Below are 16098 nucleotides of genomic sequence, written 5' to 3'. Positions count from 1 at the left end.
GTTTAATATAAAAATAGAATTTTCTTTATCACAGTTCCACACTGTGAAATTTTCCATTTTTGTCTCCTCTAGTAGAGTAGTAACGATTAGCTTTGTATTCAAAATTATGCAAGTAATCCATTATTAAGACCAAATAAGGCCGAGGAAAGGAAAGACACTCTTAAAGGCCTCTGTCTGATATTTCAATAGTATTAGCCTACTCCTCCATTCAATTTACCTTCATTCGTCTCCTATTTACAAGAAGAGACCTGAAAACAAAGCAAATGAGGCAAAGCAGAGGCAAGTTTGCTAACAACATCAAAAACAAAGTTGATAAAAAGTAAAAGCTTAGGTGGTCTTCACACAAGGAAGGGATATGGGCATAAATAACTCTATACTAAGTGGACTATTTTCAGTCGAGTGCGGTAGAGAAAACTCGTAAGTTCGTGTATACGGCCAGTGGACTAAAGGAAAAATAAAATAAGACAGGCAACAATAACAACAGTGGCAACGACTACAATGACACCAAAAATGGTTGTAATGATTGCAAATCGATCATTCAAGACTCGTTTTGACTTTGCATCTCACTAGCTCAGCCTCAAAATACTTCAGCTCGGTCTCACTTGACTCTAGTTTGTTCTCATTAGATATACACCACGTCTTAGAACTTCAATTTTAAAAAAAATTTTACCTTTAAACCACAATTTTTTTTCCTCTAATCTGCCACCATTACCAAAAATAAGAGACGATATTTGAGCCAGAAACACAGCCATTAACTGAAATGATATTGTAAGGAGAAGTTAGATGCTAGTCAATCTTAGGAGGGCGAAGGGTTGATTCTTATCAATCCTTCTGAGTGGAGAGGGGAGTTAAGAGAAAATTTTTTTTTTTTTCAACAAATAACAACGCTTCAGTCATTCACCCTAAGCTATGAATGTGATCAGAGTCAAAGCACTTCACATGTTCTTGTTTGTCCAGGTTTAAGATCAAGATTTTCTGGTTCGCTAACTCTGTTGAATTTGTGATCTTACGGACGTTACAATCAACTATACAGACCCGTGCAGACAGTATTCACCAGCTTCTGGTTGACTGATGTTCCAAAAAATTGACTGTTGCCTTTTTTCAGCTCCTCATAGGCCATGAATTGCAGTGCTCCGTGTGACACGCCAAAAATACCCGGAATGTAACCCTGGTCAAGTAAAATAAAATGATATGAGCGAAGTTCATGTTCCATCCAAAGACATAGATTCAGGTCAATCACTCACAACTCTTTTAATGAAAATAAATTCTTCTGTCTGCATGGCAATGCATCAAAATTTGAAAGAGAATTTATACCACTCTTATCAGTCTTGGAAAATGAAGAATTCAGTGAAATACTAAACATTTTTAGAGAAAGGTTGTATATATGCATTTTTTCATGAGGGAACTTATGGCTGCTAATTTGATTATTATGTGCGCAATTACTCATTTTGTGATCGCAGCCGCGTACCAAAATTCCTCTGTCATTGTATCTTTCCGTGCGGGTGTCATATGCAATTATTTGAGCTATGCCGAGCTATTGAGGCCTTAAGTTAGGCTGAATTAGGTTTGCATGTTTGCTGCCTCTAAGACTAATGTTTATACCTCTGCTATGTTTTTCCTCTTTCCTTCCCTTTTTCTCTTTTTGAATGTTTCCCTCCTCTTTTACGGTCGTCAAAAACCTCCGTTGGCCTAGTGCACATTCAGTGACCAAAACATACTAACTATAATATCAAAAGTGTTTACATTAAGTCTCAAAAGTGAATATCGAAGACATGCTTGTGATTGCATCATACAGACCTACACCTGTAAGATAGCTAGGGTTCTCTGCAATCAGAGAGCCAAACAGTAGGTCACTTAAAAACAAATAAGCCCACTTGTACAGTTTTCAATTTTGCTCTCTAAGAACACTTTTATGCCTCCTCTACTGGATCTCCCATGCGTCTTTAAAAATTAAAGACTGCATCTCCACAAGATTCATGTTAAGGAGTAAACAAAACGAACTCTTGCTCTCACGTAACTTGGCCCAGACCACTAAAAGTTGGATTCATCATTCTGATTAGCAAATAGATGGACCTTAATCGTTGGAAATAAAATCAACGTGATATAACATAAAACGTTTTTCAACATAATCTCAAAAATAACGAAATACAATCGGTTACTCGCCAAACATAAAATTATTTATTTTTATATTATTAATCAGCTCACTAGAACGAATTTAAAAACATTCTAGGACATCAAGTGAATGCACATATGATAACATCTCGAACTGTGAACAGGACCTTGAGAGTGCTGCTAAATGAGTACGCTTCAAACTTCGAGTCTCTTGGCTGAGACAAACACAACGTTCCAGATGCTTTTTTCGGAATAATTTCACAATTCATTTCTTATTCCCTTTTTTTTCGAATTCCTGTGGTTCTTAGCAGCAGAAACAAAACAAGAATATAAAGATTGTCAAGAAAAGCACGTCCGTGGAAAATCGCCATAGTTTGTCTGAGAAGTTTTAAATCTCAGAATTTAGACCACCTCCACATGGCCTAAAATTCAAATTCAAATAAAAGATTCTTTCGGACCAGAGGATATTAGGATATTAGGATCACAAAAGATTGAGCAACCCCGCGTTAAAAAACAAACAAACAAAACAAAACACAAAGCAAAAAACCAAAAACAAGCAAACCAGAAAAAAATTACAGCGAGTCTTTATTAGTATGATTATTTTATTCAAATGATGGTTATTAATAGCTTTCAGGACCTGTCATGCCAATTTGGTAAAGATAACTTTGCAAGTTAACACCATTAGATAAGCACATCAAGGGAAAGGCGTTGCATCTTAAAAGGTAAACTAATTTTCTTCAACACCAGAGAACACTCTAAGAATGAAAAACTACATTGAAACTATTTGGAACATACAGCTTCTTCCTTTTGAGTAAAGATAAAGGTGAAAAAATGTCTGAATGAATTCGATGCGATAATCCCTCACATCTGAAGAAAGCTTTACTTACAGCGTTTAGTTTCGAGTTTTACAGCCCTTGTATAGGATTTGCTTTTCCTATTTTCTGCCGACGGGTAACATGTTAAATTTGACTTGATATTTCTAATTCTCCAACTAACAGAGTAGGGACTTATTTTTAAATCGACGGACTCAAAATATGAGCTCTATATCATTTTTCTTCAAACAATCTGTCCAAAAACGACTAGTTAATTCACATTGGAAATACTCTGTATCAGTTCTCGAATTTCACGTTTGCAATGCAGCATAATAGATGTCAATCTGGCGATAATATTCTTTACAGGTAAACGGAAACCTTTAAATTTTTAAATACTGGCCAGAGAACGAAGAAGTTCAAATGGCATTTCTTTTTATTGACTTCCTACGACTTTCTACGACTTCCTTTACGGCGCAAAGTTTTGGGACACTTTAATTCACATCTTTAATTTTGCGCCAAGGTGAATTCACTGATCAATATGCCAGTTTATAATCTGACTCAAAGTTATAGCGGGAAAAAAAATTGACGTCATTGTAGTAAACACGCAGAGCCATATAATAAAGAAAAGGAACGAAAACTGAATATTTTCTATAATATCAGCTTAGATTTAGAAGGCCTTTGTGGTGCATCGTTTTGCTTTTTTTTTTTTTCCTTCAGGCATCGTGGAGGTGAAATATCGCTTTCCAAAATCTCACACTTTTAAAACATGGCCAAAATTTATCTTATTGAGCATAAAGAAACTTCGACACATTTTATAACAAAGCATACAGTAGCCCTAAGGATTCTCTCTAAAACATCACCTGTGATTTTCATTCATAGAAGGCCTTTGTATTTGTTTTAACACGATGACGGTCGAATTCCACTTTGGTTCTAATTTCCATCGACAGTTTTGAGGTTTTGCGGTGCCTTGAAAGAAATCAAAAGGAAAAAATATGGGCTGAATTTCGAGCGGGGACTTTTTCAGTAATTTTTGGTCACGGGTGGAAAGCTAATAAATTATTTTTTTTAATATGTGGGTCTTAACCTTTTTATTTCGTAAAGGGGCTACGAAGTACTGAATCACACTATATTATAACGAGTTGTATGTGGTGTTTAACGCAAGGTGTAGTTCTTATCTCTTGCAAATCATACAATATAAATTTGTTGAGAGCACATGTTTTTAAAAGAGATTCGACATGTTCTAGCTTAACAGCTCTTAGAAAATGATAATCAATTCTTCGTGAAGTTGCTAAGTGCGGGGGCTATAGGAAATATTTGCGTGTTCATTGTTTGACCATTTCTCGCAAAAATTCCTGCTTTCATTAATATATGAAAAGATGGAGTTTTTTAATTCATTTTTGAGAGTTATTGCGGCTTAAAATCCCCAAATTGAACTGAAGCGTTTTTTCGCTTGTTATGGCATTTAAAAATTTATTTAAAACTTCCAAGATAAGATAGATAGTACCATCAATCTCGAGAATTACTCAGGAATGAGAAGTTGTCTTTCCACATTGGATAGTCAAATATTGCTAACACCCTCCAACACTGAAGAATACAACTTCTCAAACTCAATAACTATTCATAAGGTGATCATCCAACCAAGACACGCCAATCTTGTCATGTGCATGTGGTTTGAAACCCCAGTGAAACGCTGGAATGAGGCGCTATCCATGAGTTCCATATTAAATCAAACCCTTGAGTTTGATAAAGCATCAGATTCTAGTGAACTCATTTCTTGATTTGAATATTAATAACCCGTCTTTGAAAACCTGAGACAAAGACACCAACATGAATAGACAACCTTTATTAACACCCTCTCTGATAAGAAGTAACAAGACATTTTCGAAAGAAAGCGTATAGCATTATCACGTTGCTCACTTGTTTCCGTTGATATTCATTTTACAGTTCTTAAAGTAGGCAGAGGCATTAAACGGATCACAAAAACTCTTCGAATTACTAATTTTAACAGTATCTTCTGTGTCCTTAGTCATTGCTTCATTGCTGGTGCTGCACTTTAGCGCCAACACCTCAGAAACCTCAGCTGACTTAACCTCACCAATCTTCAATAAAGCGTTTGACTGATGACCAGTCTGGTTCCTAATTAGCTTCTCTTCCACACTTGCGTTAAATAAGCTGGATGCACAAGTTACTCTAAGACAAATCACCATAGCAATAAAAGTTTTCGTGACAACAAACTTGTAGACAACATGCGAAAAATTCGTGAATATTTCCATTTTATTTTATTCCTGAGGAACGATTGAGATGCTATTTAAAAAAACTCGTCCATCGGGTTTCAGCAGGGTTTCCAAACACTCAAAAACAATTAACACACTCAGCCTGTGGCCTCGTGCTCTCGCCAGTTTTCTCGTGTTTGTAAACCCTGATGAAACCCTCGCACTGGTTATTGAAATATTACTTCTAAACGTATGCAGCCGTGGCGGATTGTAGAATCTATAGGAAGAAAGGAGAAAAGGAAAATCAATAAGGTTACAGTAATTCTTATGCCATGATCGCTTTAAAATCAAAGTTTCTAAAGTTGTGCAAAATTGGATGATTTATTTTTCGTTCCCAAAATAAAAATAGAAACAAATGGAACTTAATTAAACACCTTCAGGGGTTCTTTTCATTCATATTTCAAGAAAGCAGGACGCCTTTTTGGTGCTAATAAATGCATGAGTTGTGAGGGACAAAATATGTGATTCCATTTCATTTTTACGTCATGTTATTTTTCTGCCGTGCAAAGTGCGTGCGTATTGTATTACCCTGTAAAGATTTCTAGAACGTTGTTTTTATCTTAAAGGCTGATAAAAAATTATAAGAAAACCTTCTGTTTTATTTTACCCCAAGTTACACTTTAGCCACTCTTACAACTTCAAAAAGTTGCAACGTACATTTTTCGATGGATTCTAATTTTTTTCAGGACAAAAAACAGCGCATTTTTATTGTCAACGACAAAACAGGAACAAGAAATAAATTATTAAGAGCATGAGAGATATTGGCTATTGTGACGGCAACTACTGTTTAGTTACAAGTGCCAATGACAGCATCATTTTTAGAGGGATTTTTATTCCCCTCTAAAAACTGTGGAGGAAGCGTGCTACATGCTAAAAAGAGGTGAGCCAGTTTCCTTTACCGTTAGCAAGTTAAAAATCTGAGAATGAGACGTCTCATTTAAACCATTCGGAGATAATATGATACTTATTCATTTCTGAAAGAAGAAGAAAAATTTTTTTCCGAAAAACTGAGATAAGATAATCCCCTCTCCTGAGGTTAGCGAAACTTCAGATCCATTTTCTTTTTATGCCGTCGTCGCAGCTATGTAATGGGATAAGATGTTGGAACTACTACGATATATCTAATTTCTCCAACTAAGAGCGAAAGGATCTTTTCAGTCGATGGATTCATGACGTGGGCTTTTTACCACTTTTTTCAAGTAATTTGTTCAAACAGAATATTTTAATTAATGATGAAAACTGTCTTTATCAAATCTCCAATTTTAAGTTTGCAACGCAGCATAACAGACGTATTGCTGCTCGACACAAAAAAACTTTTAAGTGTTGAAATCTTGAGCAGAGGATGAGAAACATTTTATTTTTCTTTCTTTTTATCGATTTCCTGTAACTTTCTATTACTTCCAAACACCATGTTTTCAATTTCTTTTGTTCTTCGCAGTAGAAACAAAACAAGAATATAAAGATTCTCAAGAGAAGCCCGTCCATGGAAAAAGCGCCAAAGTTTGTCTTAGAGGTTTGAAATTTCAGAATTCAGACCACCTAAAATTCAAATTTAGATGAAAAACTCTTCAGGATTAGAAAATGTTAGAATCACTCAATTCCAACTCAATTAAATCATTTCAAATAAAATTTTGCTCGAAAGCTGTCTTCTATTGTTCAGTCGCATGTCACACTTATACGATGTTGAAAAGATTGAGCAGCTCCGCGTAAGAAAACACAAGCAACCCAGAAAAAAGGGGAGCGAGTCTCTGTTAGTTTAAAAGTTTTGTCTTCAAATGATGGTCATGAATAGCCGTTAGGACCTGTTATGTCTCTCGTTTTAAAACAAACTATACATGCACTTGTGGTGTCGAAGGGGTTCGAAGAAACGCTTGAAATTCTTGTAAGAATTATACCACTTAAAAGGGGTTGAAAGACACGCGAAAAATTCTTGAGTGGTATAATTTGGGAGCAACCTGGATAAAAAGAACTTGAACACGTTAGATGACCGAAAGGAACCTATCAAAATTGAAGCGTCATTAACTTAAACGAACTTCACGATCGGCGAATTGTTGGTGTCAAGCTTAAAAGTAAGAACTTGAAATTTTTTGTAATTTTGTAAGTTTATTTGCATTTCGGTAAAATTTTGCTGGATTCACTTGGCCTGATCCTGAGCTTAAATTCGAATTGTAACTTTATTTGTGTCTTCAAGTTTTGTATGTCGTTCTCAGTCGCGAATAATGGAATCTTGTTTACTTTGACATAAATGAACTGCATCACAAATAATCAATATTTTCTCGAAGTTTCCAGACAAATTATACAACTTCGGACAAATAGAACGGACAGTTTTACATTCCTCAAGTTTAATTATATTTTTTCTGAGTTAATGGATGAGTTTCTTTAGTTAGGCAATGAAAAATGGAAAAACGATAGGGATGTGTTATCAAAACACTCCTAAGAGCTAAATTTAAAGTAGCTTTCGTAGGTTTTTAGATAAAATTTACCAAACCCTTATTCGTGCCTAAACGCTTATAATTTATACCGATTAAATTTCACTTTATAATCAACCAAACAAGTATCTTCGCCATTGGTTTGCAAACATCGCAAACAGAGCGATTATGTTACTCAAATTCCGGCCCGAATTCTGTTGAATTCATTGCTTGCGAGGAGCCAAAACAGAAACGATGAAGTTCTTTTTTAATGTTAAAGTTATGCATTGGCTTAAAACAGATGGTTGGTATCTTAGTCATAGTTATAATACCTTGATGAAAGAGAGAAATTTTAACTCGATGGCAATCAGGTGTTTGAGGATCGCATTTCTTATACTAAGCAGCCCTAGAGTTACATAGAATAAGTTTGGCTTAAATCCCAAAATAGGGTTTGGTAAATTTTTGACATCAAACTAATTACGGCTGCCTTATGACTGACCAGACCATCAATTTTAGGATTTAGTTTCCCTAGTACAAAGTGTTTTCAAAGTGAGCCTTTTCATCATTATTTCTACACCTAATATTTAATATGACTTTTGATTACTGGACTGTTTTACTAGATAAAGGAGAAGACACACACACTAAGAGATAATTGTTTGGCACAAAATATGTATGAACCGCAGCTATTTGAAATTTTACTCGGCCAATTTGGTAAGGCTATCTTCGCGAGTTCACAACACTTCTCTCAGCTCACTAACGCTGAAAGAAGCCAAAAAACCTTAGATATTCTGATCGAACTTTGAAGTCGTACTTAACATTGTTTCTTGACATTCCAATTAGCATCCTATCGAGCTACTATGAAGCGTTCTCGTGAATTCTGAGGCGGGCCATTCGTATCTGGTCGACATGATTTTGTATTATGAGTTTTATTTTTATTCATCGGGTCATGTGGACAGTTTTTCAAAGTAAGCCGTAATTAGGCGGGAATTAAACATTTACTTTTGGTGTCCTATCCTCAATATTTGCAGATTAAATAAAAGTATGTGGAAATTCCAAAATTTAAGATTCCTCCTCTTCGCCTCTGTCATGGAGTTTGTCACAGCTGACGATCAATGTAGGACCGATATACATAGAAGGAAAGGCTCTGAGGTGTTCGGTCTTCAAAAGATGGTCAGTGGCGACCCCTCACCTCTGCGATGTCAAATGTGAACAAGAGATCACGTGCCAAAGCTATAACTACAATCGAAAATACCAAATATGTGAACTAAATAACCGCACCAAAGAGGCAAGACCAGATAATTTCCTCTCAGCACCCGCGTGGTTTTACATCCGGCGATTGAACGGCAGAGGTAAGAAATCGATGGCTTTTTTTATTTTTATTTTTCTTTAAATCTTCTCCATCCTAAGCCTGGTTCCTTCTCAACTGGAAGAGCTAAGAATAGGAAGTGAACGTAAAACCTATCTTTACTTCAGCTCCGTTAGGTTCTATCCCTGAATTACCGGCGCTGTCTTGTGGCGAAATAAAGGCGAGTGAAGGTAAACACACCATAAGCGGCAAGTACTGGCTGGATCCAACTTGGAGGGGAAAAGCAAAACTGATTTACTGTGATATGGTTAACGAAGGTAAGTCCTATAAGTTTGCATGAGTTATTTAATGAATTATAAATATCATGAAATATTATAAAGCATATTTTGGCGGATATCATTATCGTAATATTTGGCTTGGATCAGTTCTAACGTGGATGCCTCTCTCAAGTTGCTGTTACTTAGTCACTGCTTCTCTTTCTACATTCTAGATATGGATGAATGTAAATTGAACATCAGTGACTGCGACGAGAATGCTAACTGTAGTAACACGTTTGGTTCTTACAAATGTACATGTAAAGTGGGATACACTGGCGATGGACACTCGTGTTCAGGTAATTTTGACGATAACCTTATTTATATTTCCCAATAAAACTAATTTTTGTAAATATTCTCATAGTTTGAAGAAGCTTTACCCAGTTGCTGTCGAGTTATCAAAACTAAGCAAGAAGACTGCAACGTGTTTAGTCAACGAACATGTGTAATCCTCTCACTATTACTACTGCGCTTGCCCCAGTATGTGCGTGACACAAACAGAAAGTACAAAGTTCAATATCGCAACAAGCATGATCTACATTTTGCTTGTTTCAGAGCCGTGAGATTGATAAATTCCGGTGCAATCGTTGATTGCACCGGTAAACCTGTGGAAAATCGAAGTTTATATATGTTATTAAAGTAACAGACCGCACTTTCTATCGGTTTACCAGCGTAGTAAACGTCTTCAGATGTTGGGAAACCATTCGAAAAAAAAGTAGATCAGTCGCCTCCAGCTCGTTTTGACAAAATCCATCGTGGATTATATCACAAGTAAACTGAGAGAAAGAGCTATAAATAAAGGTTCTACAAGAACTGCGGTGCTGCGTCGGTGGGAGAGTGCAACAGGGTAATTTAGTATTATCAATTGAGTTGATGAGGTAAATTTGAAACTCTTTACAGAGGCCAATTTGCATTATCAATTCAGTTGATAAGGTAAGAAAAATGTTGGGGAAGGAAAAAAATCTAAAAGAAATAGCAGGTTAAGTCCTGAAGGGATTGTATATTTTTCTCTGACCTTATCTGACCCTTTTCATGGAAAGAAAGGAAACCTTTAGGAGGCAGAGAGAAATTACACACTCCTGGGAAATAATTGTGTTACTACCAAATACCTCGGGGCTGGCATCGTTTTGCGGGAGCTGAGAATCAAAAATGTCTTAAACGCATTTGGTAGCATATAGTAGTGGTACATACAACTCAGACTTAAATGGGCGATTAAAGCAAAAGGAAACATGACTCTTTGTAATGCTATCAGTGATTGAGGAAGGGCTAACGCTCGAAACGTCAGCTTTTTTACCCTTTACGGTGGCAAATTTACGTTTTCAACTCGGTTGTTAACACTAAATTACCTGCTATAATTATCAAAACCTGGGTGATGCCAATATTAAGAGTAGTTACGCTAAACCGCAATTTGGTCCAGTGTTTTGTGACGACCTATCCCCCAAGGGATGGTACGTTTTGTGGGAGCAGCAGGAACAAGCCAGTTGTTTCAGAGCCGATAGCTTGATAAACAGAAATATTCGTGATAAAATATACGTTTCAAATATCTAATTCGTGGAACACAAAAAGAGAAAAAATTGTTTTATTATGTATGATTATCAAAGTAATCACTCGACTGAGAGTCCGCTCATTTTTAAAGTGACAAACATGATGAAGTGCAAATATATATGTGGTTTCCTCAGATATTGACGAATGTAAAGGAAATCACTCTTGTCACGTGAATGCAACCTGCACGAACACCAACGGATCTTATCTTTGTGAATGCTACCCTGGATTTAGTGGAAATGGTCAAAGATGCACAGGTGAATTTAATCTCTTTGCTATAATATTTAGAATATTCCTGCTCGAATATAACCCACGCCGGGGATTTTTCGGCTCTAATTTGGCCAAATCGACGGGCTCAAGTAATGCGTCAGCGGTTAACTTCAAACTGGCTTTTTTCAAACGAAACATGGCGGACACTAGTGGAGTGTCTTTGAACACTGTTCGTGGTGCGCTTGTAGTTGCAGAGGCTGAACTTTCGGGCAAAGGTGGTCAAAGTAATAATATAAGCGAAGCCCTAGATGATATAAGAGGGTTGCTGGCACCAGTTTCGCTTCGACACTTTAATAACCGAACCGGATTTAAGCACATCTTGGGGGATTATTTTCCAATGTTTCAAAGGCAAGCCATAGATTGGCTTAAGACATTTCAGCGACGAATGTCTCCACGATGTTCCGTCAAACACGCCTGGCAGGTGGTCGTGAAAGAAAAGCTGCACAGAGAGCTTTTTCAAATTTTGGAAAATATTGTTTCGAGGGCAAATTTCGGAGTTATAGCTGACCGAACACGAAAGAACTGTGTGTTTGCTTTCACCTCTCGTGACAGAGTGAGAAAGGTATTTTCTGACTGTACCGATCAAAACCTGAGTAAAAATACCTTTTTGAAAAGAAAAATCAAAGGCAACAAGCGCGTAGAGGCAATCATTAGTTATGAAAAACAGTTTGGAATAAAATATTCTTACAGAAAAGAATTAATCACCATTGATTTTCATTATGGCTACTGGAATGAGCATGACTGGCCGCAGCATGTGTGAAATGAACAGTAACTACGATCAATCCTTATAGTATAATACTTTTAATATCAACGATTGTAATGGTAACATTCAAAAAAACAATAATTTCTGATGGCAATACGTTCAGCACGCAACGTTTTGTATAGTAATGTAAATTGAGATTATAGTAAATATTTTCTTGTAATTTCTGTATATATCGATAATATACATATCTATATATTTCTGTAAACTCTTCATATTGATATTAAATGCACTAGAGGATATTAATAGCAAAATTGAAATAGTAAATTATCTTTTGTAATCTCTGAATATATCTATAACAAATATATATATATATATTTTTTTTTTAATATAAACGTTTCATATTGATATTCAATGCATTACTGGTAATTTGCTTCCATTTGAATCACTCATAAAATTATATATCCTCAATACCCTGGAAATCATTTTGATTATTGAGAATTGAGACAAAATTTATGTTCCTCTCAGTACTCCAAACATATGTGCTTAGTAGATGATACATATCCTTTATGATAATTGACACTAAGGCATTTGATAGAAAGTAACTTTCTTGAACAATCTGCTTTGATTTTGGTAATTGATCTGCAAACATTTGAAAAATTATCACACAGGTATTCATATAATTTGTTTTCCTTTTAACATTGTATGTTGGCATATATAAAGAGTATCTAATAAGTAGCCATATATTGAGTACATTATCATAACAATAAAATAGTTACATTTTTGTCTGTAGTTTGCAAATTCTAAGAAACTGTTACATAACAGGCCACCTTTAAGTTATTTAATTGCCTCTTTAGCTTCAAGTGTGGTTTTCCCTTGAAGAACACAGTCTGAAACTAATTTTTGAAAGTGCTGGGAACAAAAACTACACTTCTCTACATTACCATCTTTGGGGAGACCACAGTAACAAAAGTCATGGGTGAAACACCTTTTAGGTATATACACATTTGAAGTGTGTTTGTACACAGTTTCATCACACCCATTTTCTCGTAACCAGAATAATGAAATGTACTCATGCTTAAAAACCTGACTCCATCTGTTGTTATACTGGGCATTGTTGGTAAATTTGGCAAGAGTAACATGCTTTGCTTCCCTTCCCTCCATTGTGTTTATTCCCAAACCCAAACCTAATGTTTCCTGGAGTTGCTGGGCATGAACTGGCACTACATGGCCAATTGTCCAGGAAGTAGGGGTACTCTTTAAAAAGAGTGCAGTAGCTCTGAAATAGTTGGAACAAACTTGACTGAGACTTTGGACCTGCTCACTTGACATTGAGATCCTACTAAAAAGGGAGACTGAATCTCTTAGATTCAAACCTGTGTAGGCAAAAACATGTAACTTGAAAGTGTGAACATTCTGATCCTCATCAGTTTTCAGACTTTTGACGATATACATGAAATTGTGACAAAAAAGACGCGACTCTTTACCTGTAAAGCGATATTCCAAGGGTTTATTCTTTGTTCTGTCACCTGCAAACCACTTCCTGATCTTTTTTGCCAAGCGTGTTGCTTTCACATTGAATCTAATGGTATGATAATACTTACCAAAACAGCTGTTCGGAGAAACATCTGAAATAGACTCACATTCACCAAGATGACTGCGTGACAAAGAATACATCAAGACAGATGAATTCCATTGTTGCCAAGCATTATTCTTCAAATGAAGGGGTTCTGCTTTGGCCCTATCAATAAATTTACCAACCAAAGGAAGAAACTCTTGCCTGGATTTTTTCTGTGAGATGAAAGATGTTATTTTCTCACGCTTTGTGGCTGGTTTCAGAGTTGTTTTACTTACCTCTTCTTTCTTCTCTTTCACAGCAGCTGCCACTTTAAGTCTTTGACTATATTTCCATGGATGCCATTTGTCTTGTGGTTTTGAACCAAAATTTTCTTGAGTGTTGGCAATGTCTTTTTTGTTAATGTCTGCAAATGGAGAAAAATAAGAGGCAGATATACTTAGTTCTCCTCCTAGAAAAGCCAAATATTTCATGTCATATGGTAACAGTTCAAATTGAAAGGACACAAACTTCTCCTTACCATCAATTTCTACTAAAAACATTTTCCCCTCAATTTCAGTCATTTGCCTTTCAAGCAGAACCACATATCTGCGAACAGGCTCACAGTCTTCAGAGCAATTGGCCCCAATTAAGAGAAAGTTCTCTGCAGAGCTACACACACGCTGACCACAGTTTAGGAAACTAACTAACCAAGCCAATGCTTGGTCATCCTTTCCAAAGGGTGCACCATCACCCCCTATGGCAACTTTAAAAGTTCCCTCTTGCTTCCCAAACCAGTTAAGCTTATCCTTCCTGTAATTGTTGGCACTGAGATAAAACTGTGCCATTTTCAACAATAGCTTTAAAAGGTCCCTGTACTTCCCATCAACCATATCTTCTTCCTTGAGCCCTTTACAAAGTGTTTCCCCTACATCATGTAAATCACCTATGTCTATTTCATTAATTTTTTTAAGTACCTCTTTATAAGAAAGAAGTTTTGGTACTGGAATGTTGCTCATGAATTCAATATGCTTCCTTTTAACCCCAGCATCATCTAAGCCCATTGTTAATGATGACCTTATTGAATTATACTTCTGCTTGCTTGTAATGCCACCCCTGTACAAAATATTTACACTTCTAATAAAATTTGTTTGGCTTTTCTCAAAAATATTAATCTTCTGTTTCACAATTTTAGGAATGACTTTCTTTGTGAACTTAGCACATTTTATTATTGCATCACTCAATACTGACACTGGAGCACTTTCATTCAAAACTGCTATGAGACCTGCATAAGCTGGTGTCATATTCTCAGCAGTGGCTCCATGCAACATTTTTGCAGCATTTAATGTCTGTAGCCTCCTTCGTCTAGCGCTACGGCCAGGGCCAGAGATCTTCCCTTCATCTCCCAAAATTGTTGGAGAGCGGGTCCTTCTGTCTACAATGTTGTCTGTAACAGAGATCTGAGGAAGACAAAAAATTTTGACCATGCAAATCTTCAGTTTTATTTCAATGCATAACTTCACAGCCAGAGTAAATCATAAATTACTCTATTGATAAACTGTTCGCATGGAATGAGAAAGCTTTCTCCAAGAATATAATATTCAAAATAGTACACATGAATTGAAGGTACTGACCTTTTCTTTCACATTTTTGTTATCCTCATTCACCAATTTTGCCTAAAACACAACAGTATTAGCCGAGTTTAACTGAAATCAAAGGAAAACGAGTCATTTCGTGGAAATTTCCAAAATATTTGCTCATTTCGACGTATTTAGAGGTAAAAGGCAATTTAACTGCCTTCTGATTTATATTTTATTTCTCTTAACAACAATTGAAGATGTATGCGTGCAAGTTCAGGAGATTCAAGTATTTGATATTCGATGTTGTTTACCTTTGACTCGAGGCGCTTTAATTTCCTTGCCTTTTTCGTAAACTCTTTATCACGGGCAAGGGCAGACACAAGAAGAGCATCTTGGTTCCGTTTAATCTCTAGATATTCATTCAAAGGGAAGCGATTTTTCTGTCCTTTTCTTGGTGGCATGTCGCTGCACTCTGTTGCAACCTGTCTTAATCCACATTCTGTTGACAAAGGGAGAGTAGCTCGCTCAGTAAACCTCGAAATGCTCGAAAGTCTAGTCATGGTAGTCGTTAAAAAGTTCAGATATCAAGGAAACGAGACAAAAATCAAAAATTCTGAATCGGAGAAGTCCTTACCAATGAACGCATGATTCCATAGTTTTGTCTCTAGCTTCTGGCCGTCTTGTCATTTTGAAGCTTAAATCTTTTTAAGATGCCTCAAAAATATGCTTTGCTTCACGACGCCATGACAGTCTCCTCTTTTCAACCAAGGGAAAACCAAATATATTTCTCCTATTTCGCCTTGTTTGGTATTGAATAAAAGCTCTTGCGAGGATCTAGATGTTGGTTCCAAATTTACCGCGCTTTCATTTAACCACAGTTCATAGAGAGCCTGGAAAGTTAATCATTTCCCGGCTATGCGCCAGACCTCCGCACGGCCAACATGGCGGCGGGGAAAAAACTGGAAAATAATGTGGCCGAAAAATCCGCCAGAAATCCCCGGCGTGACCTGAAGCTGCTGAGGTGGCCATATTATTAGTTTCTCATATGTAAACGATACCGGTTGTGCCCTAAGTCTGCCTAGAGCTGTCCTTTAATGCATTGTCTGAAAAAGAAGGAGCTCAAATTCGGATCCTGATGAGTTTATCTGGATCTCCAATATCACTGTTTTAGTCTCAAAGCCTTAAAGTAGTTAAGGACATGCGAGTTACAATGTTTAATTCTAAGC

The 16098-nt window shown here is 36.4% G+C and overlaps 3 protein-coding genes across 7 annotated transcripts; 2 read left to right on the top strand and 1 right to left on the bottom strand.

Moving 5' to 3' along the window:
• The first annotated feature begins 9050 nt into the window (after positions 1-9050).
• Positions 9051-11145, top strand: LOC149053349 (mucin-like protein). Its single transcript, XM_089182838.1, has 4 exons — positions 9051-9228; positions 9402-9524; positions 10905-11064; positions 11139-11145. The coding sequence occupies exons 1-4, from the start codon at positions 9216-9218 to the stop codon at positions 11143-11145; spliced, it is 303 nt and encodes a 100-aa protein (XP_089038964.1). The 5' UTR covers positions 9051-9215.
• A 28-nt stretch (positions 11146-11173) lies between these two features.
• LOC149053348 (uncharacterized) lies at positions 11174-12519 on the top strand. Its single transcript, XM_089190355.1, has one exon. It carries the CDS (start codon positions 11174-11176, stop codon positions 11795-11797), a length of 624 nt encoding a protein of 207 aa, XP_089046481.1. The 3' UTR covers positions 11798-12519.
• On the bottom strand, positions 11822-15871 carry LOC149053347 (uncharacterized). Of its 5 annotated transcripts, XM_089189598.1 has the most exons (5): positions 15507-15871; positions 15184-15371; positions 14927-14968; positions 13592-14752; positions 11822-13394 (listed from the first exon to the last, which is right to left on the bottom strand). In XM_089189598.1, the coding sequence occupies exons 2-5, from the start codon at positions 15331-15333 to the stop codon at positions 13383-13385; spliced, it is 1365 nt and encodes a 454-aa protein (XP_089045724.1). In that variant the 5' UTR covers positions 15334-15371; positions 15507-15871; the 3' UTR covers positions 11822-13382. The 5 variants fall into 5 exon arrangements, with proteins under 5 accessions (XP_089045724.1, XP_089045715.1, XP_089045707.1 ...); XM_089189589.1 differs by having other exon boundaries at positions 11822-13719; positions 13834-14752; positions 15184-15871; XM_089189581.1 differs by having other exon boundaries at positions 11822-14752.
• Between the last annotated feature and the right edge of the window lie 227 nt (positions 15872-16098).

The sequence above is a fragment of the Pocillopora damicornis genome, chromosome 1 (genome assembly GCF_964200805.1).
Source record: "Pocillopora damicornis chromosome 1, jaPocDami1.2, whole genome shotgun sequence".
NCBI lineage: Eukaryota > Metazoa > Cnidaria > Anthozoa > Scleractinia > Pocilloporidae > Pocillopora > Pocillopora damicornis.
This window is presented reverse-complemented; position numbering and strand designations above follow the sequence as displayed.

What these genes read in the sequence shown, in the direction of transcription:
- LOC149053349 (XM_089182838.1), top strand. An exon ending in CGATGGACACTCGTGTTCAG is followed by an intron (nt 9,525 to 10,904) that starts GTAATTTTGACG and finishes TGGTTTCCTCAG; the next exon opens with ATATTGACGAATGTAAAGGA.
- LOC149053348 (XM_089190355.1), top strand. Translation starts at nt 11,174, where the DNA reads ATGGCGGACACTAGTGGAGTGTCTTTGAACACTGTTCGTGGTGCGCTT.
- LOC149053347 (XM_089189572.1), bottom strand. Translation starts at nt 15,432, where the DNA reads ATGACTAGACTTTCGAGCATTTCGAGGTTTACTGAGCGAGCTACTCTC. An exon ending in TAAAGCGCCTCGAGTCAAAG is followed by an intron (nt 14,969 to 15,183) that starts GTAAACAACATC and finishes GTTGTGTTTTAG; the next exon opens with GCAAAATTGGTGAATGAGGA. An exon ending in ACAAAAATGTGAAAGAAAAG is followed by an intron (nt 14,753 to 14,926) that starts GTCAGTACCTTC and finishes TGTCTTCCTCAG; the next exon opens with ATCTCTGTTACAGACAACAT.